This window comes from Esox lucius, chromosome 15 (assembly GCF_011004845.1).
Source record: "Esox lucius isolate fEsoLuc1 chromosome 15, fEsoLuc1.pri, whole genome shotgun sequence".
Lineage (NCBI taxonomy): Eukaryota > Metazoa > Chordata > Actinopteri > Esociformes > Esocidae > Esox > Esox lucius.
Genome location: NC_047583.1, coordinates 23,916,114 through 23,940,553, shown reverse-complemented (window position 1 = coordinate 23,940,553; position 24,440 = coordinate 23,916,114). Strand labels below are relative to the sequence as shown.

The 24,440-nt window shown below is 40.0% G+C and overlaps 1 protein-coding gene and 3 long non-coding RNA genes across 5 annotated transcripts; all 4 read left to right on the top strand.

The window, feature by feature from the left end:
* Positions 1 to 214: 214 nt before the first annotated feature.
* On the top strand, positions 215 to 3,523 carry LOC105008717 (galectin-3-like). 2 transcript variants are annotated; one of them, XM_029125637.2, is made up of 6 exons: positions 260 to 308; positions 1,333 to 1,390; positions 1,643 to 1,654; positions 1,869 to 1,957; positions 2,858 to 3,026; positions 3,127 to 3,523. In XM_029125637.2, exons 3-6 carry the CDS (start codon positions 1,649 to 1,651, stop codon positions 3,280 to 3,282), a joined length of 420 nt encoding a protein of 139 aa, XP_028981470.1. In that variant the 5' UTR covers positions 260 to 308; positions 1,333 to 1,390; positions 1,643 to 1,648; the 3' UTR covers positions 3,283 to 3,523. The 2 variants fall into 2 exon arrangements, with proteins under 2 accessions (XP_028981469.1, XP_028981470.1); XM_029125636.2 differs by lacking the exon at positions 1,333 to 1,390 and having other exon boundaries at positions 215 to 308; positions 1,644 to 1,654.
* A 1,556-nt stretch (positions 3,524 to 5,079) lies between these two features.
* Positions 5,080 to 7,533, top strand: LOC114840957. Its single transcript, XR_003782945.2, has 5 exons — positions 5,080 to 5,260; positions 6,605 to 6,669; positions 6,760 to 6,865; positions 7,053 to 7,092; positions 7,433 to 7,533. It is a non-coding gene; the product is annotated as an uncharacterized LOC114840957 (long non-coding RNA).
* Positions 7,534 to 7,674: 141 nt separating this feature from the next.
* Positions 7,675 to 8,432, top strand: LOC114840970. Its single transcript, XR_003782960.2, has 3 exons — positions 7,675 to 7,786; positions 7,929 to 8,026; positions 8,122 to 8,432. It is a non-coding gene; the product is annotated as an uncharacterized LOC114840970 (long non-coding RNA).
* Positions 8,433 to 12,841: 4,409 nt separating this feature from the next.
* On the top strand, positions 12,842 to 13,161 carry LOC114840969. Its single transcript, XR_003782959.2, has 2 exons — positions 12,842 to 12,889; positions 13,053 to 13,161. It is a non-coding gene; the product is annotated as an uncharacterized LOC114840969 (long non-coding RNA).
* The last annotated feature ends 11,279 nt before the right edge of the window (positions 13,162 to 24,440 follow it).

Sequence of the window (24,440 nt, the reverse complement as noted above, 5' to 3'; positions counted from 1 at the left end):
CAGACCTAAACAACCAGGTGGGGGTACAAACGAATCAATTAGTGACCTAATTAGTCAATCAAGTACAAGGTGAGAGCGAAAACCTGCAGACACTCGGCCCTCCGTGGAACCGGTTTGAGACCTCTGGTGTAAAAGCTACCTCTAAGCTCGGAACTTTAGGTGTGTCTCCTGTAAAGGAACTAGGGGGTGAAAGAAATCACCTGTTGCCTTGTGGGAAAACATTGTTAGTCTATAAATGCCCTGATACACATCCCTCTGTCAACTGGAGCTTACCTATGCAGTTGTAACAAGGGTTATTGATTCACAAGGTACGTCAATAAATACAGTTGGTTGGTTAATACATTTTGCAGCTGTTTATATGTATTCATGCATTCATTGCAATACGATTGATTTGCAGGAATGGGCACATTGACGGTTGCTTTCATGTAGGAGAGCAAAAAAGGACGTTCCTTATACCAGGAAACACTTTTTTTGCCATATTGTTTTCCAAACGTATGTCAACATTCACTACAACTAGGCTACATTTCAATGTCATATCAAAGATCTGAATGAATAATTGCTTGCTCATGTAATCAGTGTAAGCGCAAAACAGGACACTAGAGGTTTTACAGAAAATACAGACCTGCCATTCATATTATCCCTAACTTTCCACGAGGCTGTGAACATTCTTACAAACTCTCTTTGCAGTAATATACTGCGTGTTTCCTCCAGGCACGACAGACATTCTAGACACGTCAAACGATCCTCTGCCTACCTGTTGCCCTGTGTAATTTCTTGTTCGATATTTTCTTCATGCTTTTATTGCAGTTCCTCAGTTTTAACATGTCTCTGTAATTTTACTCGACGATTTGCAGATTTACAAATGTAAATAGAGCTAAAATGGGGAATCTTCTTTTTCCTAATTATGATCATTATAATTGTTAGTTACGTCTAGGAACTATGCAAATGTTCAAATGTATACTGACATGAATACCTTGACTAGTCTACTTTTGAAGCTATTAATGTGTGCTGGTCTAGATGTAGAAATTCTAAATGGGTGGGGTGAGGGTATAGGGTTGCGAAATTCCTGTAAATCTCTGTTTTGGAAGATTCACAGATTTTATTTATTCCTTTGTAATTTCCTAAATCTTTCATCCAGTTCTGAAGAATAAAAATATTGCGCAGCATTTAATTTGTTTGGTCAATATGCAGACCAGAGTCCCTTCTTGCTTGTCCCTCCTGCCCATAAATCAATTGCTGTTGAGTTTTTTTTGCCTTTTGGGTGGCCTGCCGCTTCCCTGGGCTTGACTACTTAATTAATCTGGTCCGGATGCATGTTGTGTTTGTTTTTAGAATTCAGGTGAGTAACATTCGTGTTTTGACTGGTCTGTCTCCATGAGTAAGTCGACCTGTACTGGCAGATGGCCCAAGTCAGCGTTTTTCCTCCCGAATGTCCAATTTTGGATAAGGCCTTACTTCATTGCAGCATCTCCTGGCCTACTCAGTCAAAATCAAGTCATGCCTTCCATTTAGTCTCTGCATCCTTCTGTTATTGTGAAACTATCCTGTAGGCCCTAATACCACTGCAATAGTTTATAATAAACTGTAGTTGTAAATAAATTACAAAACATTTATTCTAATCAAAATCTCTTAATCTTTTTCAGATAAAATGAATGTAAGTGGAAATCTTCTTAATAATCTATCATATTATTTTGGTGCAAAGACTATCCATTCATCTAACATAAAGGAGAAATGTGGATGCATTCAATGTGTACACAGGAGCAACCATGTCTCTCTCATCCCCATGATCTTTCTCCTGTAGCTTGCTGATGCTCTGGGTGGACCAAAATTAACTATTTTTATCAAACTCATTTTTATTTCCCCAACAGAGTGTCCCACAGAAACATTACCTGCCTAGGGGCTGCTACAATGGGATGACCATCACCGTTAAAGGAATGGTTAAGCCGAATGCCAAAAAGTCAGTTTTCACTGCATAATATTGTTTACGGGGTTTGTGGTAAATTGTGAAGATCTATTCTGTTGTGAATAATGTCTAGCATGATAATGTGTTGGGTTGATAACACTAACAGATCTGTGACCAGGCTAGTTCTTCGAGTATAATGACTAATCAAAGTGCGGTTGGCCCTTTTGTTCTTCAGAATTTGTGATCCGTTAGTATCTCCTCCAGGATTTACTGTGCAAACAAAACAACTGTCACTAGGACGGCCCTTTGAATGTCTGGAGGTTGTATAATGGTCCACTGGTCTTTAGAATGAACCCTGCTTGCTGGGTGAACAAAGACTAATGGATATTTGACCAGAAAATGTAAGCATAATTACATGTGGATAGTTAAAAAAAACTAGGCTGCTGTTAAATTGAAATCAATGGGGGCCCTCTTGGACAGAGGAATGTATACTGTAATCCCAAAAGAGTGATTACATTTTCACTCGTAAGGACAATGGATGAGTAAATAACAAAATACCTGTGACGTTCAGTACAATGGAAATTATAAGAACTACTAACCAACGTACAGTAAATATGGCCACAATCTCAAAGACCCCCATGGAAACCTCCCTGGGCTTATGAGGGCTCGCACAACACTAGTTCCTCACAAAACATGCTTCTGTTGTCAGACTTGAGTCCAAACTACCATTTAAGTGCAGTATTGATGCAAACCTCACAAAGTCCTAGGTTTACCACCATGTTATTAGCCTGGGCCCAGATCTGTTTGTGCCAACACCATTGCTCATTCTCATGCCAAACAAATTATTTAGTATGAAAATGACTGGCAAGAAGGTGGCATGATGGGACAAACAGATTGGCACTTGAGCTGTCATGTTATTTGCATCTGTAACAAACACTTATTATCTTCCTGTAGGTTCGCATTGAACTTGTCCAAAGGAAATGACATTGCCCTACATGTCAACCCCCGCTTCGATGAAATGGGCAAGAAAACGATTGTGTGTAACAGTATGATAGGAGGTCGCTGGGGCAAAGAGGAGAGACACAACACCTACTTCCCATTTATTCAGGGAAATCCTTTTGAGGTGAGTAATATATCTACCTGTTCAGACAATCAGGGATTTGAAAGAACAATGGCTTTCAAGATCTTATTCTCTCTATATTTGTGGTCCGGTGTTTTTACAGATGAAGATCATGTGCACTGACATGGAGTTTAAGGTGGCAGTGAACAACATTCAATTCATCGATTTCAAAAATCGCATTCATGACCTCGCGTCGATCAAGATGCTGGATGTCCACTGTGATATCACCCTAACATCTGTGGATATCATCTCTATCTAATATCTAACTGTTGGTTCCAGTCATAGGCTTGACCATTCTAGTCATTTCTATCAGGTTATATGAATGAGTCCCGCAACCTAGAGATTAAACAGAAACATACAGAAGATTGGGTCCTCTGCTCTTATCTATGACTATCATATTCTGTACTTCTACTAGACCAGACCAATCAATTCTTTGTGTGGAAATGCATAAAATGATTACAATCTTCGAATAAAGGAGTTTCCCAACATTTTGAAGTGACTAATTAACTTTGTGGTGTTTTTTTTTTCTTCAAGTAATATGTTTCCCAATCCTGTTCCTGGGGACCCCAAGGGGTGCAGGTTTTTGTTTTTGCCTGAGCACTCACCCACTTGATTGACTAATCAACTTAGCAAGTCTTTATTTTGAATCAGGTGTGTGAGTGGTAGGGCAAAAAGAAAAACACACACCTGATTCAAATTAAAGACTTGATAGGTTGATTAGTAAATCAAGTGGGTGAGTGCTAGGTCAAAAAGAAAAACTTGATTACTTGAGGTCCAGGAAACATGGGCTTAGTAAAGTACATCAGAAAATGACATCATTGTTACATATTCACCCATAGGGGTATGTTTTTTCTCTCCCAGTATGGGCTTTGGGTGCTTGTATAATCTTTTCCACTAGGTGGTAGAGATAAGACTTGCAAATGTTTAAGAACCACAAGAAAACGACTGATGCCATTGGGTACTGTAGCCTAGATATTCAACTTTTTGTCAAACAGAGTTCGTATTGGCAAAATTCTGGTAGGGGCCTCCCTATTTAGCTGTTTTACGAAATAGTGACTGTTTTACGTTTTGTCAAATAGTTTATATTGTACAAATGCAGGTACAACTAAATATTTTTTGTTTTTGCAGAATGAAAATGCCTCAATTACTTGGATAGAGCAGGAAAAACAAATAATGGCCAGTCTACATGTAAATACAACAGTAGCAGCTGAACCTTAAAACAAGTTTGTCAGATACCACGTAAAGGTAGATTTAGACAACTAAGGAACCAGGGTTAACAATTGAAAATGCTTCACAGTGGGCATGCCTTTATTGAGGTACAGAATACATCCCCACCGCCTGTGGCCACGCCCAAATGGGGTATTTTCTAGATCAATTGGGCTATTTTTAATGAACGTGTGCGGGCAAAAATGTGTTTGGGTGGGTCGATTTACAGGTGAGGTTGCATATAAAAATCGTTTTTGGCCGTCAGACCAACAGTTAAATGGGTAAAGCTTAAACTTACTCTGATTGCCATTCACGGGTTGAAGTGACATTTGTGTGTGACTGTTGACTATTAATATAGAGTAGTCTAACTAATTCATAACGTAAACCATGTGTCAAGGTATTGCTTGAAATCAGGCCTGGCTGCACTGATTGATTATTATTTCCGTACGTACCCCAGTTATTCCCACGCTTATGAAAATGGGTATCAGGTGTATTTTCGTAACAGCTAAATAGCATTGAACTGCGATTCTCTGCTATTTATCATTGGTTTAGGACTCTACAAGCGCGTATCAAACCCATGCGCAAATATGGTTTGTAGTTTTATTACATATAAGATTTTTTATTTTAAATGTTATAAGCTGCAGACTGGCCCATGTTTACACGACTGGTTGTGCAGGCACGGCTACACCGGGGCTAGGTGGGGCCAGAGCCATTGAAAAAGAGAGTTGCGACCATAGACATCTTATTTAAAGGCTAGACGTCTCAAGGCGCAGTCACTTCCGGCATCACCGGTGGCCATCTTGTCACAGGCAGGCTTCATTAGCGTCATGCTGGCAACATTGAGAAGGGTCCAACTGCAGCTTGCAGCAGTCGCTCACGCCAGTCCCCCTGCTCACGCCGCGCCCGCTCACGCCGCGCCCCCGCTGGCACGCAACTTCCGACTTTCAGACATGTACGGTTTGTTTACAAGACGCAGATGGACCATATTGCCATATTGAGTCATGGCGGCAACAACTCCCGGGAAGCACCTGGTAAGTTACTGATAATAGCAATATGGAGTTATTTAGCCCGTTACGGTTTGTTTAAAATTTATATTAGGCTACTACCGATAGCTATTGATTTCAGGTTGACGATTGCTTATAGTTAAAAGGGTGTTTTAAAAGTATGCTAACGTCAGCTTAAAATACCTATGTGTATGCACATGTATGCTAGCGTAGTGTGTGTGTGTGTGTGTGTGTGTTAGTTTGAGTGAGGTACTTCGCATGATATTTTTGGCTTTTGCAACCGTTGTTACCATACCATCTTTAGGTTTCGTAACATGACAAAAATCAGCCCTGTTCTGGGGCTTGTTCAGTATTGAAATCCTATAGAATTCATAGTACTCCAAAAATGCAGGTACAGATTGTCCAGATTTGGCCAATAACAAAATTCACAACCAACAGGTCTGCAACAGGGTACTATGATTTGTATTTGGATTCCATAAGCATGAAAGTAAAGCCTTGTTCAAAGGCTGTTTTAATGTTTAGCCTTGTTCAATGGCTATATAAGTTAGTTTATTTTGTTTAAGCCCTGTGGGTGGCTATTGTAACTCTTCTATTTCAATAGCATACAGTGGTATTTTGAATATAAGGGAATCGAGTAATATGAATTGTCTTCAGTTTTTTGATACTATTACAAGTATAAGGTGTGTAATTTGTAATTTTGATTGATTTTGACAGTGACTTAGCTCATCACATTGCACTGGGCCAGTGGACAACTAAATTTGGCAAAGACATTGAGGTGCATCTCTCCAACAACTTATGTACCTGGATGCACATGTCTATATTTCTGATTTGACCCAAAAACTTTTATATTGCTTATTTAACACTTTGCCCAATTGTTGCAGGGTTTCCCTCATCAAACTACTGTAAATTCTTGTGGCATCTTAATGTTGATGGTAAATTGCTTTTTAGTCTCTGATTAAAGGTTTTTGGGTTATTTTTTTTTTTATTATCTGAAAATGATATAACCTCACAGATCTTTGCCTTTTACACTTTACAGTATGCACTCAGCCTGAGCACAGAGGCTCCATTTTGGTTCATTATTGTTCTTCTCACATAGGAGCAAGTATAAGAGGAACTTAAATCCACCCTAACATGACATTGACTTTGGTTAATTGTTTACAATTTCCAGAAGTCTAACTAAGCATGATCTATAAAGTACTTTGCACTACAGTATTAACCACACATCAAAGAACTGTTTGTGGGACTATTTAACATGGCTCTATAACTTTTTGTACTCTGCTGTAATTGACATGCCAATGGTTTGCAGACAAATAGTGATTTGTGACCGAACATGAACATTCCTCCTCAACTTAAATATTCTATTTCTTTTAGAGGGACATGGCAAGCATCCGAAAATGGTGGTGCATTAGTCTAATGGAACGGTTCCAGATTGACGGGTAAGACAACTCTAGATGTTACTTCCTACAATACATTGCTTCTACATTAGTTTACTTTTTTTATTATTTTACTAATATCTTACTCAAAAGCCATGGACAGAGGTTTGCATACTGGACTAATGAGGCCAGAGCATTGCTCCAAGGTTCACTGCAGCCGATATACAGGGTCCCAAAGGTCAGCAAGAGGGAACATGAGGTGAGCATGATGATGGCAGAGGACACCCAGTGGCCTTATCCGGTCTTGATTAATTCATAAAAAAAAACGTAAGGTTGTTTTATATATAAAAAAAAACGTAAGGTTGTTTTATATATATAAAACAACCTTACGTTTTTTTTTTATTATATAATTTTCTTTTTTTATATAATATCATTTTCCTCAAAAGGTTTCGATTAGAAAAGGATGACAGGTGCATCATATTGGAGGTAATGTTTACTTACTGCTTACACTTTTTACTGGCTATATTAGCCAATAAACATGGCACAACACCTCCCTTTATCCTTGCACTATTGGACTTATTTGCACTACCACCATGACACACACTATAGAGCACCTTATGCACAATAATTGCCCTGTCACATGCTTATACATCCCTTAGTACAGTCATATCAATATCAGGGCAATGCGTTATGATAGATGTTCTCACCAATAATTGTTAATTTTCATATTTCTGCTATGCTATGATTGTTGCCATTTGTACAGGCAATAGTGTAGTCAGTGTGTTGTCTTTACTATGCTTGATTTTGCCTGACCTGTATTTTACAGTTACCAACATGTGTGCTTTCTGTAATCCTAAATGAAGTGGTACTACAGGAAGGAGATAAGGCATACTTAAGATTGGCTCTTGTGGGTCCACTGACTCCTTCAGGAGACGGGCACATTTTCAGTGGCTTGACACTAAGTGTTTAAATAAAGGGTGCTGTGGTATACAATACTTGAGTACCTCACGTGTGTTTTCACTAACCTTTTAGAAATGTTCACTTTTGATTGATAATTTGTTTTTCACAGGTGTCGCTACATGGAGCAGGTTTTCTGAGTCCTAAAGAAAATAATTCTACACCATGTACTCCATGGACACCTGTCGTGAATGTGGAATGCTTTTCAAAAACTGCACACCTGGTAAACATCTTAACACTGGATGGATTTGAATCTATGTCATTATACTCAGTATTGATGTCATAACTACGCTTAGACCACATCCTGAGTCTAGTGGTCACTGGTCAGTATAATCATCATTCTGTTTTTTCTTTTTCTTTTACAGGATATGTTAGAACAGGACAAAGGGGTGTACTTGAAGCAGTTTACTCAGAAGACCCACATCCAGGTTACTGCGATCACTTTAGCCGCCAAATGCAATAGGTAAAAATAAGGTGTTTGTGTGTAACAAAGGGGTGTGGGGGAAAAAATAATTGAATATGTATTTGCTACATTTATTTACTTATTTTCTCTTTCAGTGAGAACGGACACGTATACTAACTGTTGGCAGACAACCCTGAGCCAGCTGGGTGTTTTTCAAGCTGCAGGCCCCCGTGACAATTTGTGGCTGGAAACTTGGGATTGAATTTTGAATTCTCCAGTGTTATTACAGACTGTTAATTAATTGGTTATGGCAAAAAAGAGATGTCATATGTTTAAACAACCTTTGGGTGAACTTTTTGTATAATTTTAAAAATGTTAAAACTAACATCTATTGAGAGTCTACTTTATGCTTTTTTGGTTTTAATAACATCCTGTTCAATGTGGAATAAAATTCAAATCCTCTGAATATTGAGTCCATTTCTGAACACTGGGGAGATCGTGTGTACAACTGGTGATCCGGTTTATTGAATGCATTGCACCAATATGATTTCTACCCAGTGCTGTACATTTATCATTTGTTAATATAATAAGACAGACAGTCTGACATTTCCATACCCACAGGATTAAAGGGCCTACATCTACGTACAGATACTGATCAGCATAAAGTCCTTTGGAATCACATGTAAACTGCAGTAGAGGATTTTTCTTTCAGTGCTTCGACCCAGAGAGAGCCTTCTAGTCCTCTTGTGACCAGCCCACTGTGACAGTACTGTCACATAGTACATAACTTACATCCACATCCACTTATTAAGACTTATTATTTATTGTCATGTGTTTTTGCTTACTTCTAAATAAATAGTTTTGTTGTTTGCAGTTCAATTTATTATACATTAGCAAATACAAAAACTAATCCAATACAACATGAACTGTTTGTTTTTTTAATTGCATTCTGTAGTTCCATCCCAGAAAAACACAATTATAAATAAATTTTTTGTACAACCAAAAAAAGAAGGGGGCTTTTATTTTGAAGGAAAAGAAAACAAAGGGGCGCGGCGTGAGCGGGGGGCGCGGCGTGAGCGGGGGGCGCGGCGTGAGCGGGGGGCGCGGCCTGAGCGACTGGTGCAAGCTGCAGTTAGACCCTATTGGCAATATTAGAGATTCCGTAGCAACAATAAGACTTCCGGTTTTCGGATTTTGCCTTCAAAATAGTAGTCCGCGGTAAAACGCGATTTTACAGTTTTTTACAATCGCTATGACAGTTTTTTCAATACATTTAACAAGTTTCCTAAACTCTTAACATGGCTAGCACAACATCCATCTTTGTAGGCTATACAATTAACACATTTCTTGTTGCTTTGACACAAAATGCATACAGTTAACACAAATTTAAAATGCTTGAACTTCTTTTACACACAAGCTCAACCAAGACCAAAACAATGTAATTTTACAGTCAAATTTACAAATGCTTTCACACTGTATGTCAGAACAGATAACACCATGTTCTAAACCTAACCTTACAGGCTAAAGTCAAGGTAAACAGCTGTTTATATTGTGAATTGAAACACAAATATATTCCCTGTATCTTATTCCATTGCTAATGAGAAACAGCTTATTGAAGTTATGCAAATATATAAATCACAGCTGATTCCCATCTAGGAAGCACACTCAGGTGTTGAGGTTCTTTCAATCGCATGATCATATGTTCTAAAAGAGTACTCTTTGGGCTGATATTGTGTGGAAAAGGAACAATATGGAGCAACACAAAGAAAGAAAGAAAGAAAGAAAGAAAGAAAGAAAGAAAAAAATGCCTGCACGACGGAGAGGAAGACGAGTACCAGGACAAGGGAGAGGACTGGGACAAGGACAAGGGAGAGGAGTGGGACAAGGACAAGGGAGAGGAGTGGGACAAGGACAAGGACAAGGGAGAGAAGTGGGACAAGGACAAGGGAGAGGAGTGGGACAAGGACAAGGACAAGGGAGAGGAGTGGGACAAGGACAAGGGAGAGGAGTGGGACAAGGACAAGGACAAGGGAGAGGAGTGGGACAAGGACAAGGACAAGGGAGAGGAGTGGGACAAGGACAAGGGAGAGGAGTGGGGCAAGGACAAGGGAGAGGAGTGGGGCAAGGACAAGGGAGAGGAGTGGGGCAAGGACAAGGGAGAGGAGTGGGGCAAGGTAGAGGATGAGAACATGTGGCCAAATGCAGAAGACCGGGCAGATTAGAAGATTACTTTGTTTTTGTTATTATTTTTCCAGTGCTTTTTCTGTTTGTATATCTTGCAGCAATGTCCTTTTACAAATAAAGTCTTTACTGCAGCAATTCTGTCTCTGTCTTTTTTTTTTCATAAACTGTACATTCTATAAAGCTACTCTAAGATGGTCATTCATTTTTTGTATTGAATTTCTGCAGCAAAAGAAACAAAATGCATGCATTTACTAAACCCAACAAAACAAAAATGTAGAGAGGCATCAAAAGAAACTGCAGTGCAAAACACAATCTATGATCAATACAATATACTGTCTATTGTATAAGGGCAGACCTGATGCATAAAATAATGCAGTTTCTGTAATTTCAGCTGATGACAGTGTTTTTTTTGTCATTGTGTTATGATTGACTAAATGTTCCTGTTGGAAGAGAACATGTGTTAGTGTTTTGAATAATTATTTGATTTTGAAACATGTTTGCAGTGTTTTGTTAGACATAGTGTATTGTGTTAGTGTATTATTGTATTTTGTAAATTAGTTTTGGAGTTTAGTTTACAATGTGTGATTTTGAGCATGAAATTAACCGTTTTGCCAATTGTGTGTTTTAGGTGTGTTGGTGCGTTAAGAGTTTAGCAAACTTGTTAAATGTATTGAAAAAACTGTCATAGCGATTGTAAAAAACTGTAATAATATTAAATGTATCAGTTTTGACACTTTGCTTAGTGTATATTGTAAAAATGTACTCTAGGAAATGTTCAGGAGACTCTATAGAATAATTATATGCAAAGAAATCAAGGGGCACTATGTATTTGCAATTGTTGCTGGCATTTTACTCCACCCATCCTAGATCCTATTGGCCACAATGTAACTCAATGGATATGAAATACATATTGGCCTATAAAAAAAAACTATTCTACACGCCGTGGTGAATGTATTGTAGGAAATGTTCAGGACACTCTATAGAATGATTATATGCAAATAAATCAAGGGGCACTCTGTATTTGCAATTGTTGCTGGTGTTTTACTCCGCCCACCCCATTGGCCATTAAGTTACATTGTGGAAAAAGAGGGTGTGGAAATATTGTGTTGCTAGATGTAGCACACTGTTCCCCATGATTAGACAGGTTTGTCTTACTCTACACATTCTCCTGGACATTTCCTACACTGCTTTCTCTGTGGAATATTCAATAGTTTATTAGTTATGAGGCAATATGTATTCCATATTCTGTCATTGGCATTGTCTGAATTTTACCCTTGGAACGTGTTTTAACACCCACTAACACCCACTTTTTTATCGAAATTACTCTTAAATATGATCATATTTCAATTGTTGTCAATGTTTTGAGAGGTACGTGTTCTCAAACAATTAATACACTCAATTTATCTCAGTTTTTAAGTAATTCGTTGGTCTCTTTTATTTTGAAAAATTCCAGATTTTCGTGACCCGGAAGTGTTTCTTTAATGTTGCTCACAAGACGCAGATGCAGGCTTCCTGTCGGGCTCTGTGGTACCTAATATAAGGTGAGTGATCAGCACTAACACAAATACTCTTATCTCGCTGAAACCTTGACGGATTTCCAAACAGTTTGGTTTCTTACAAACGTTATTAACGTGGCTATAATTCTGAATGCTTGAAAATGTTGAAATTGCAGCTTTTCTTTTCTAAAAACGTCTAAATCGTGCAGCATAGTTGGATCACGGCTACTTGCGCAAGTTATCAAGGCAGATATCACAAACGAGCTGTTCGATTATAGAGGTTTTACTGACACCAATAACGATTTTATGACAACTAGTCTTTTGTCTAAATTACAATATTTGTGGATGTGGTTGTAGTTATTTGCTGGCTAATAACAATAAGCTTTGAGTGAGACCTATGGCAGCTAACGTTACAGTTTAGCTGCTAACCAGCAAAGTTGCACATGCTTTTCAATCCGGTTGGTTCCTGTGTTGCTTGAAGGACAGCAATATGTCCTGACCTACAGGTTCAGCCAGGACCACTTGGAGCTTCTCTTCAACTCCATCAGAGTATCTGGTAGGGTTCATAATTTATATTTACCAGCCGCAACACTAAGTGACTTGTATTGTTTTCAGTTTGTCGGTCCATATGTTTTTTTACTTTTGGTAACATGTGTTTTCTGCAGACACACCTTAACCCTAAGACACACAATATCTGGAAGTGTCACAAACCATTTTGAGTATTTAGAAAAATGCCTGTGTTTGACTATTTGTTTGCAGAACTTATCTTCACTGATACAGTCTGAATTGTATGATAATGTCATTCAAACTATTTTATGTGGAAAGATCATTCAGGGGTGGCTATTTCTAATTAGTCTTTTTTTGTAAAAAAAATTTCAGCATAAAACATTTTAAAGCATGTATTGAATATCTGTGTACTATTCTTGTATATCTTTTTTTTCATTAAAAGAATAAAAACCCTAATGCCAGCCAGTTCAAGTACATCATTAGGATGTAAAGCTGATGGCCCAGTGTGGGGTTGTTAAACCATGCAGAGGCAATGTGACGGCACAGGATGACACAGAGTCCCTACCAGCTGTCATCGACACCTCTACAAGCCTGTCAGCTGTAGATGTGTCCTCTGCAGCAGGAGGAGAAGATCTTCCATCCCCGTTTGCTGACATTCCTGCCCTAGTACATGATCACAGCTACCTTCCCGTCCACTTCGATGGTCTTGTGGACAACTCTCTCATGTACATTTCAGGTGAAGGCTAACTGAAAGTTAGCCTTCACTAACTTTCAGTGCCAATAGTCACAATCTGGGGAAAAACAATCTCACGATTGTCCAAAAAGGGAAGTGTTTCCTTAATTTCCCCATGCTTATTAATGATTATTGTTATTAGTTATATTGCTAACTAAAATTTCAGGATTTGTTGTGCGACGGTCTCTGAAGAAGCTTTCGTGTGATGTCAGCCGTGCCAGCCTGGTGACATGCTGCATCTGCCATCAAGGACCAGAGCTACCACCTGCTGAATTTAAAAAACAATGGAGGTCTGGTGATTCCATCAGAGGGAACCGTGAGTGTCGTCAGGGCAGCAGAGTGGGTCATTCGGCAGTCATCAGGCAGTACCAGACGATCACAGCCCATTAAACTGCTTGAGGTTGTTTACATTGTCTGAAAAAGGATCGGTTCAGAGGATGTTTGTGTTGGGATAGACATCCACCACCATAGGCTGTTAAAAATAATTCTGTCCCTGTTTTTTAAGTTAAGGCTGCACCACATCGCCAGAATTACAATCCTCAGCTTACAGAGCAACAACATGCAACAAAAACTTAATAAAACTTTCCTTTTCAAAGGGCATTAGCCCAAGGTATGTGTGTTTCAAGGTACTGTCCTCTTTTACTTCAACAGTAGTGTAGTGCTCTCTACAGCATTTATTTATTTGTATATATAAATGATTTATTTATATTTGTAAAGGGGAATCATGTACCTATTTTTTGTGTGCAAATGTCACTCTTATAATAGTTTAAAAATAGAGACTTGTGTAATTATTCCATATTTTTTGTAGTCATTCTATATCAGAACACCTGACATACAATCCAAATAGTCTACAAGTAACATCAGTGTTACCTTTCATTTGATTTGATTTCATTATGCTTCTACACGAAGAGGTTGCCCCACAGTAAGCATTTTATTGTCAGCATTTTGTCTGACAAAGTCCTATGGGGAGTTTCCATAGGGCATTTTACAATACGCATGACCATACCTTGGCAAATAATGGTCTAAAGTACTCAATTTCATTCTATTTTGATCTGCTTTTGCACACAGCTTCACAAGACCTGGTGCTAGGCTCAGTTGTTTCTAAAGTCATATCAAGTGACCTAGAGGGCTGAAATGTGGTCAGTTCAGAGATTCTTGTTATCCGGCATAAAGAAAAAACATGTAGTATTAAAATTATTTTATAATAGTAATTTTATAATTGTACAAAAGTGTATATGTCTTGTTGCCATTCTGTAGCCTATTTATTGATTTAACATACATACCTTGTTTGTATATTCATTACACCTATCTGGTTCTGTTCAATGATATTTTCATATGGAAGTCCATGGTTTTAATTGTTCATATGTATGCAGTGTCATAACTTTATCTCTGACGTTTATAACAAACCAAACCGTTTGAAAATCGTTAAAAAAAATAGCAAGTTATGGTTATTTAAAAGTACATGCACCATAAAACCCAATGTTACAAGTGAGCGAGCGGCCTGTGGCAAGATGGCCGCCATGTGCGGACGTCGACCTCCATTAGCCTTTAGCGCGGACAAGGTATCTAGCCTTTATATATGATGTCTATGGTTGCGACACACTATGATCTCGCCGCCACGCAGTCACGTGGTTTATGTAGCTCTCCTTAGTTCCAAACAGAGCTGCGCTGTCAACCAGTTTGAATGAGTTTAAGCGGGACAGACAGCAGCAGCTATATTTGCAGCAATTATAGGTAAATATTGACGCATAATGTACATTGATTATTATGTTTACACTAACATTAAATGCATACAATATACTTTTTTGGGGGGGAGAGTGACAGAAACAGCATTAATAAGTTTTTGTGTTTAATTTTGGAGGGAAATGGACTCCCATAATGTAGAATACATTTACAGCAACGACTATATTTGCAGCAATGATCGGTAAATATTAACTTCATTAAATGAAATCGGAGATATAATTACTGAGTGAATTAACTATGTTCCTAAATACGACCCATAACTGTTAATGGGATTGATTTCAGTATGTACCCATTCATCCTTCCTTAATCATAGACTAAACCATGTATCAGAAAACACACACACACAAAGAAATGAATAATACATCCATACAATATGATGTACACATTGTACAGACTAGTATAGGCCTACTCTTAAGTATAAATATGTACACAACTAACCCTAACCCATAATATATTAATTGTATATATATATATACACACACACACATATACATTTACATACATAAAGTCCAGAGCACCTGCTCTCATTTTCCTGCATATCCAGGTCTCTTGGCCTATTTTCTATGTCGGAGGTACATCTTTTTGCCCCAAATCTTCAATGACAGCCACTTCTGACCAGACTTCTCCAGACAATAGATGTGTGTACCAGGGTTCAACGGTTTTCTGCAGCTCTGACCTGATGGCACTGCTAAACATCTTCCAAAAACAAGGGATGATGCTGTTTGTGGCATAATGTGTCTTTCATCTGCTGCAGCAAGTTTTTCTTTGGATAATCACTACGGTCCTCAACATTGTCAGTTTATTTGTGCTTCTTTAAAAGAGCTTGGACAGCACATCTGAAAACGGCTGTCTGCCTTTTTTGTAGTGCTCAGTATAACTTTTGACAGTTAATTGTCTTATCCAATGTTGTTAGCCGAGTTTGGCTGTTCCTCACCCAGTTGTACTAGTGTTTTGTTAATGTTCATATTGTGTTTATATTGACAAATCATAATTTGATTCTTTTGAAAACATTATTCTTGAAACTTTCATGCCATTAAAGCCCTTTGAATTGAATAAATTATTTTGTGTGTTTAATTTTGTAGGGAAGGGGGACTGCTCCCAAAGGTATAATACATTTACAGTATGTACTGTATATATTTTTCTCGTGCTTCTATGGTCATAATTACCAATATCCTATTGTTATATGTTAAAAAAAACAATTCACATAAACATGCAGATCAAGTGAATAATATCAATGAATGCCAGAAGCTGCTTAGTTTAAATCAAGAAAGAAGTTTAGTCAATAGTAAAATATATACAAGGCAAATATATATACACGTGGCAAACAATTGCAAATATATATACACATACTGTGTGTGTGTGTGTGTGTGTGTTGGTTGCCAACAATTGGTTGCCACGTGTATATATATTTATGTATATATACACACACACGGCAAACAATTGCAAATATATTTATACACGTGGCAACCAATTGCAAATGAATGAATATCTATATATATATATATACCCACAGGTGGCAACCAATTGCAAATATATACACGCGTGGCAACCAATTGCAAATATATATACACACATACGTGGCAACCAATTACAAATATAAATATGTGGCAACCAATTACAAATATAAATACGTGGCAACCATTTACAAATATAATTACGTGGCAACCAATTGCATTCAAGCAGTAGGATGATCTGGAGACCTGCTGGAGAATCAAGAATCAGTCAAATGCTTATCTATACATTGATAAGTATTCAAACACCAAGCTATAAGTAATGCTATAGTTACTTGGATATTTGGGTGAGAGCGTTCCCCTGCCAGAAGCAGAGCGTGTCAGAGGACCCAGAGGAGACCGGGTCTTGTTGCTGCTGGATAGAACTGGGAGTGGTAAAAAAAAGTTAAAGTTAATACATTTGAAGGGCACTTTAAATACACATTGAAAGCCTACATTTTCACAAGGTTGAGATTACAGAAGTGAGAGTATATACCTACAGTATACCTAATTGAAAATTTTTCATGATTTGTTATTTTGGCTCTGTACTGCAGTACAGAATTTGAAATATAACAACAAATATATACATTTACAAATAGCTATTATTTAAATTGGTATTCTTACACAATAACATTATGGAAGAAGCTGAATGATAATTTCACAAGAAACTATACAAATAAGGGAAATAAATATTTTTTATTACATAATTATACCATATACAAAACTAAGCCAAACATTCTGCTTTTATGTTTCTATAATGTTCTGGATTTTCTATGGCTGCTTTTACACTTGGCATTAACATGCGACCTGTATCTGGATGTTGTCCACATACACTTTGAAGACAAGTGTAAATGCACTTCTGATCGGAATGTTATCCAATCATTGTGTCTAGGTTTGGAGGTAGTCAAGGACGCATTGTGATTGGATCTTAGTGTAATGTAAACACAATCCAGCCATAGCGTATGCATTCACAGGTGGACATCATATAAATCCCTTACAATAAATACAAAAATGTGAAACAGTTATTTATGAAGAATGTGAGCTGCTTTGCCAGAGGAATAATCTTTTTATTTTTGAATGTTTTGAATGTTTTTATTGTTTCAGCTTATCCCCGATGATCGAAGATGTGACTTGTTTAACATTATCAACCCAGTTATTTTTGTATGATCAGCTTTTCCTTAATTCAAAAAACGTAATTTGATCTAAGACTAGAGATTGCATAAAGTAAAGTGAGTGAGTTAAAGCAATTGCTTAATTTGTATCATCTTTACTCTTAATTTGGTGTCGTGCTACAGACCTAATTTAAATATGCAAAAACAGAAATTATATCAGTTATCCAGATACAGTAAGAGGCTACTTAATATGAACAAATGTAAATTGATTGGCTAATGATCCGATCTGCTTGATCAGATCTAGGTGATTGCATGTTAATGCCAAGTGTAAACGCAGCCTATGATGTCATAGAGGTTAGATTCGGTGTAAAAAACTATTGAGGTCAAATTTTGTGGGGGGGCTGTTGTACTTTTTGCTTTATATCCAGATGTGTTTCTAATTTTTTTTTTTTTTTAAATAATACAATGTAGTGTAACATCACCTTTAACTATGATCTCAGTATTGAATTGAGACATTGACTAATTATAAACTTCATAAAAGCAAAATTCATTACAATTTGAGGTAAATGTACCTGTTAGCCGGTAGCCCAACTGACATGAGGTTCCGGTAGCTAACGGTAGTAAAATGGTCACGACAATTAATCTATTATCTTCCAATAAACATTTACTTAAACTGGCTACATAAAACTGACTAGATTCATGAGAGGTCGGAAAATGCATGTTTTTGTATGCATTGCAAGTGGATCCCCATAGTGCACTTCTTTTATATACGTGCCCGATGAAAACAAGTGCAACAAAAAGTTGATAGGATGCAACTTTCAACATAACTAAAGAATAATTTGGTCAGGTCACTGAAAATCTTTTCACGATGGAAACCAACTACCCTACCGACCGAGTCTCATGGAAACAGAAGGAATAAAATATACATTATGCAAAAACGGTTCGATGCCCACAAATAAACTGCTGTGAACTTCATTAAGGTTAACATTTTCTATTATTCTCAATCTTATTGGCACCTGCTTTATGGCTTGTAGGGATTCAGAACTCTTGAATGTATGTGCAGTGTCATAAAGCCTACTTTGGGTTTCCAGTGGGCACTGGATTACCTTGTCTAAGCCTATTTGTTATAGTTTCATTGTCTGTGTTTCATGTTTTATATTCAGGCTACCTAAATTAGTGTCATTGTCAATATTAGTTCTAATTGTTTTTCAGCAAGACTTTATTTCAAATGTTAGCGCATGAAACTCAAAAGTGGTCCAATGAAAATTACTGTATGTTTACTGGAAAAATGTGTTAGCTGTCTGTAATTTTCTTATTTATGCTATATGCTCTTGGCTAATTTTTTCACGCACATGGTATGTATGCTGCAGGGTGGGGTCCTGAATAATATGATGTATGACTCATCACCTGGCTCATTCTCAAATGTTATATGAGAAGGGGTAGCAGAACGTAAGACAAATCTTGGTGTATTTTCTGTTTTTGTTATCTACACACTGTAAAAGTGCCTGGAGAAATATTTTCCAGGCACTTTCGCAGTTCGTGAATTGACTAGATTCCTCAACAATCATTGAGAACCTTATAAAAAGACTCCAAATCTACAATTAGAATGGTTGGATGAAAAAAAAGCTCATCCCTGTGACAAACCTTTACCCTGTGGTAACCAGAGCTGTCATTCCAAGTGTGTTGTCCTTTGACATTAACATAACCGCTAGACAAGATTTCTGCCACACCTACACCCACACCCACACCCATAAGCCATAGATACTGACTGTGTTTTTTGCTGTGCAATATTACATCTTTGTGGTTGCAGTTGTCTGCAAACAAAACACACCCTCCTGCACTTTCCATGGGAAGGTTTTCCTGATCATTCAATAACTAATATACAACCACACACTTCATTATCCAATTGTGACGTCTTTGTAGGGTTATTCTCTAAATGTGGAGGTAAAAAAATTTCCCTTGACATATAAAAACATATAAAAAAAGATAAATAATAGATTCCCAATCTTCTGTAACTCAATAATGTAGTTAGGTTCTCTATACTGCAAACAATTTATTTGTATGGATTATGGAATATACTGGGGACAAGCTAATTGACACTGCTGAAGTGTACGAGTGGTTACCTTCATTTGTGTTGCTACTCAGTGTAATAAAAATGGTACAAAACAATAGTCTCATCTCTCATCTCATCTTCATCCGCTTATCCCGTATCGGGTCGCAGGTACAGCAGCTCCAGCAGCTCCAGCAACTCCAGCAGCTCCAGCGGGGGACCCCAAACTTCCCTTTCCCGAGCCAAATTTGCCAGCTCTGACTGGGGGATCCCGAGGCGTTCCCAAATATAATCTCTCCACCTAGTCCTGGGCCTACCCTGAGGTCTCCTCCCAACTGGGCGTGCCTGGAACACCTAGGGAACACCTAGGGAGACGTCCTGGGGGCATCCTTACCAGATGCCCGAACCACCTCAACTGGCTCCTTTCGATGCAAAGGAGCAGCGGCTCTACTCTGAGTTCCTCACAGATGGCTGAGCTTCTCACCCTATCCCTAAGCCTTATGCAAAATAATAATTATATTATAAATTATATTATACACTGCTCAAATACATTAACATAACACTTAATCATCACAGTATAACACCAAGTCCATTAAACTTCAGGGATATCGATCCTTCCAGTTAGGAAGCATAAGTGATTGTGAAACAATGTTACCTGTTTTGGTGCAAATGAAAGTAACAACAGATGCACTGGAGAGGCAACAGAAAGACAACCCCCAAAAAGGGAATGGTTTTGCAAGTGGTGGCCACAGACAATTCCTCTCTCCTTATCCTTCCTGACTGATTCTTTTATAGTTCTGTGTTTTGCTAGTGTCCTTGTCACTACTGGTAGCATGAGGCGGTACCTGCAGCCCATTCAGGTTGCACAGTCAGTCCAGCTCCTCCAGGATGGCACATCCATATGTGTCATGGTAAGATCGTTTGCTGTGTCTCCCAGAACAATCTCAAGAGGATGGAGGAGATGCCAGGAGATGGGACGTTACACAAGGACAGCTGGACAGGGCCATAAAAGGGCATCAACTCAGCAGCAGGACCGGTATCCGCTCTTTTGTGCAAGGAGGAACAGGAGGAGCACTGCCAGAGCCCTACAAAATGACCTCCAGCAGGCTACTGGTGTGCATGTTTCAGAGCAAACTGTCAGAAACTGACTCCATGACGGTGTCATGAAGGCCCGATGTCCTCTAGTGGGACCTGTGTTCACAGCCCAGCACCATGCAGTTGTTATGCTGTCTGCAACATCATCCAACATGACTGGTTTGGTGGTAGGTCAGTGATAGTCTGGGGAGGCATATCCTTGGAGGATAGCACAGACCTCCACATGCTAGCTAACGGTACCCTGACTGCTGTTAGGTACCGGGATGAAATCCTCAGACACATCATCAGATCTTACGCTGGTGCAATGGGCCCTGGGTTCCTCCTGGTGCAGGACAATGCCCAGCCTTATGGAGCCAGTGTGTTTAGGCTGCTCCTGGATGATGAAGGCATTGATGCCATTGACGGGCCCTCACGTTCCTCAGACCTCAATACAATTGAGAACCTCTGGGACGTTATGTATTGTGCATCCGATGCTACCAAGTAGCCCCACAGACTGTCCAGGAGCTCACTGATGCCCTGATCCAAGTCCGGGAGGAGAACCCCTAGGACACCATCCACCGTCTAATCAGGAGCATGCACCGACAATGTCAGGAGTGCATACAGGCACGTGGGGCCTTACACACTTCTAAGTCCCATTATGAGTTGTCGTGATGAAATTCAGGCAAGTGCCTGTGATTCCAATTGTTTACTTTGATTTGCAGTTTGAATCCAGCCCTCACATGATTGCTCTGAAAGCCTGGCAGGCTGTCAGAGCTTTTCTGGCATCCCTGTGGAGGTTGAGGGCATTGAACCAGAGTGGTCGATGTTCAAAACCTCCATTGCCGAAGCTGCGGCGGGGAGCTGTGGTCTAAAGGTCTTAGGTGCATCAAGGGGCGGTAACCCTCGAACACCTTGGTGGACACCGGTGGTCAGGGAAGCCGTCCGACTGAAGAAGGAGGCCTTCCGGGATATGTTATCCCGGAGGACTCCGGAGACGGTTGCAGTGTACCGACAGACCCAAAGGGCTGCGACCTCTGCTGTGAAAGAGGCAAAACAGCGGGTGTGGGAGGAGTTTGGGGAAGCCATGGAGAAGGACTTTCGGTCGGCACCAAGATGTTTCTGGAAAACCGTCCGCCACCTCAGGAGGGGAAAACAGGGAACTATCCAAGCTGTGTACAGTAAGGATGGGACTCTGTTGACCTCAACTGAGGAGGTAATTGGGCGATGGAAGGAACACTTTGAGGAACTCCTAAATCCCACTAACACGCCCTCTATAGTGGAGGCAGAGCTGGAGGCTGATGGGGAAGCATCGTCAATCTCCATGGCAGAAGTCACTGAGGTAGTCAAACAACTCCAGAGTGGCAAAGCTCCGGGGATTGACGAGATCCGTCTCGAAATGTTGAAAGCTTTGGGTGTGGAGGGGATGTCTTGGATGACACGCCTCTTCAACATTGCGTGGAAGTCGGGGAAAGTAAGGAGTGGCGGACCGGGGTGGTGGTTCCCCGTTCAAAAAGAGGGACCAGAGGGTGTGTGCCAATTACAGGGGTATCACACTACTCAGCCTCCCTGGGAAAGTCTATTTAAAGATACTGGAAAGGAGGGTTCGGCAGATAGTCGAACCTCAGATTGAAGAGGAACAATGCAGATTCCGTCCTGGTCGCGGAACAACCGACCAGCTCTTTATTCTTGCAAGGATCCTGGAGGGGGCCTGGGAATATGCCCATCCTGTCTACATGTGTTTTGTGGATCTGGAGAAGGCGTATGACCGGGTCCCCCTGGAGATACTGTGGGAGGTGCTGCGGGAGTATGGGGTGAGGAGGTCCCTTTTGAGGGTTATCCAATCCCTGTACGTCCAAAGTGAGGGCTGTGTTCGGGTTCTCTGTAGTAAGTCGGACTCGTTCCAGGTGGGTGTTGGCCTCCGCCAGGGCTGCGCTTTGTCATCAATCCTGTTTGTAACTTTTATGGACAGGATATCGAGGCGTAGTCGGGGTGGGGAGGGGTTGCAGTCCGGTGTCCTGGGGATCTCATCACTGCTTTTTGCGGATGATGTGGTCCTGATGGCATCAACGGTCTGTGACCTTCAGCACTCACTGGACCGGTTCGCAGCCGAGTGCGAAGCGGTTGGGATGAGGATTAGCACCTCTAAATCTGAGGCCATGGTTCTCAGCAGGAAACCGATGGAGTGCCTTCTCCGGGTAGGGAATGAGGCGTTACCCCAAGTAAAGGATTTCAAGTATCTCGGGGTCTTGTTCACGAGTGAGGGAACAATGGAGCGGGAGATTGGCTGGTGAATTGGAGCAGCAGGGGCGGTATTGCATTCGCTTTACCACACCGTTGTGATGAAAAGAGAGCTGAGCCGGAAGGTAAAGCTCTCGATATACTGGTAAATCTTCCTTCCTACCCTCACCTATGGTCATGAAGGTTCAGTCATGACCGAAAGAACAAGATTGTGAGTACAAGCAGGCTGAAATGGGTTTTCTCACAAGGGTGGCTGGCTTCTCCCTTAGGGATAGGGTGAGAAGCTCAGCCATCCGTGAGGAACTCGGAGTAGAGCCGCTGCTCCTTTGCGTCGAAAGGAGCCAGTTGAGGTGGTTCGGGCATATGATAAGGATGCCCCCAGGACATCTCCCTAGGGAGGTGTTCCAGGTACATCCAGCTGGGAGGAGACCTTGGGGTAGGACCAGGAGTAGGTGGAGAGATTATATTTCAACACTGGCCTGGGAACGCCTCGGGATCCCCCAGTCAGAGAGGGCAAATGTGGCTCGGGAAAGGGAAGTTTGGGGTCCCCTGCTGGAGCTGCTGCCCATGCAACCCGATACGGATAAGCGGATGAAGATGAGAGACATCCCTGCCAAAGCAGAAATTTGGGGATGTATACTATACTGTCAGGGGCGACTGGTCATTATGGGCAGGTGGGGCATTGGAAAATACCATTTAATTTAACAGAATTGGTACAAGCACAATCAGTCTAGAGTGCTTTTTCAACATGTAATCAAAGCAAATACACTTTTGTTTTCTATATCAATGCTTGAACCGCTTGAACCTAGTGTTATATCTTGACAAAAGATATTGTATGAAATCTGAGATTAAGTTGTAACTTTAGTTAACTCTTCTTCCTCCATTAGCGTAATGACGTCATACCCATACATGACACCTAGCGTTGAAACGTCTGTCAAACCAGAATGTCCCTGGGCAATGGCGAGCATCAGTGGGCATAACTTAATATTCGGGAACCCCCATTTAAACTGGCCAACTGCGAGCATCAGTGGGCGCAACTTAATATCTAGTGGGTGTAACTTAATATTCAGGAACCCCCATATTAAGTAACGCCCCCGAATTGCGGTCTCCAGATATACCTTATTGCAACCACTGGGCTCCAGTTAAGACACTTGAAGATTTTGATCTTAAATATATTTCGCTCATCGAGACCGGATGTGTGATTTAAGTGTTCCATTATTTTTTTGGAGCAGTGTATTAATCTAGCATAATCGTTAGAATGAAAATATTTCATGAAAGTAATTTTACGAATATAGATTTTTTTCCCCCTTATTGTTACGAAGGACGACCCTTGTAGGCAGGTAAATTGGCTGTTTTAGAATTGGCCAATCAGGAGCGCCACTGCGCTCGGCTTTTCGCTGAGGAAGATGGTTTAAGTTCAGTTTCAAGAAAACCAGGAAGAGGGAGCTGACGTTGGAAGACTGCGGTTGATTTATAGTTATTATTATATAGTGTTACTGTCATTATATCTAAGTCCTTACAATTGTGTGCGTGCAACTACCAAACCACACCCACCAATGCCCGTTGAAACGTTTATACTAATAAATCATCTAAAGGGAACATCTTGTCTGCATTCTGATCGATGCCCCCTTGATGGCCACAACCTTTTAAAGACCAGCTAAAGTGTACAGTCCTTCCAAATCATCAAAACACATAGATTCTATACCAAAATCCAATTGTAATTCAAGAACGACCGTGTACTTTTCATACAGGGAGAAAAGCTACCTGTAAGCTCGGAACGTTGGGTGTGGTTTCCTGAAATAGGAAATAGGGGGTGGAAAAAAAAATAACCTGTTGCCTTGTGGGAA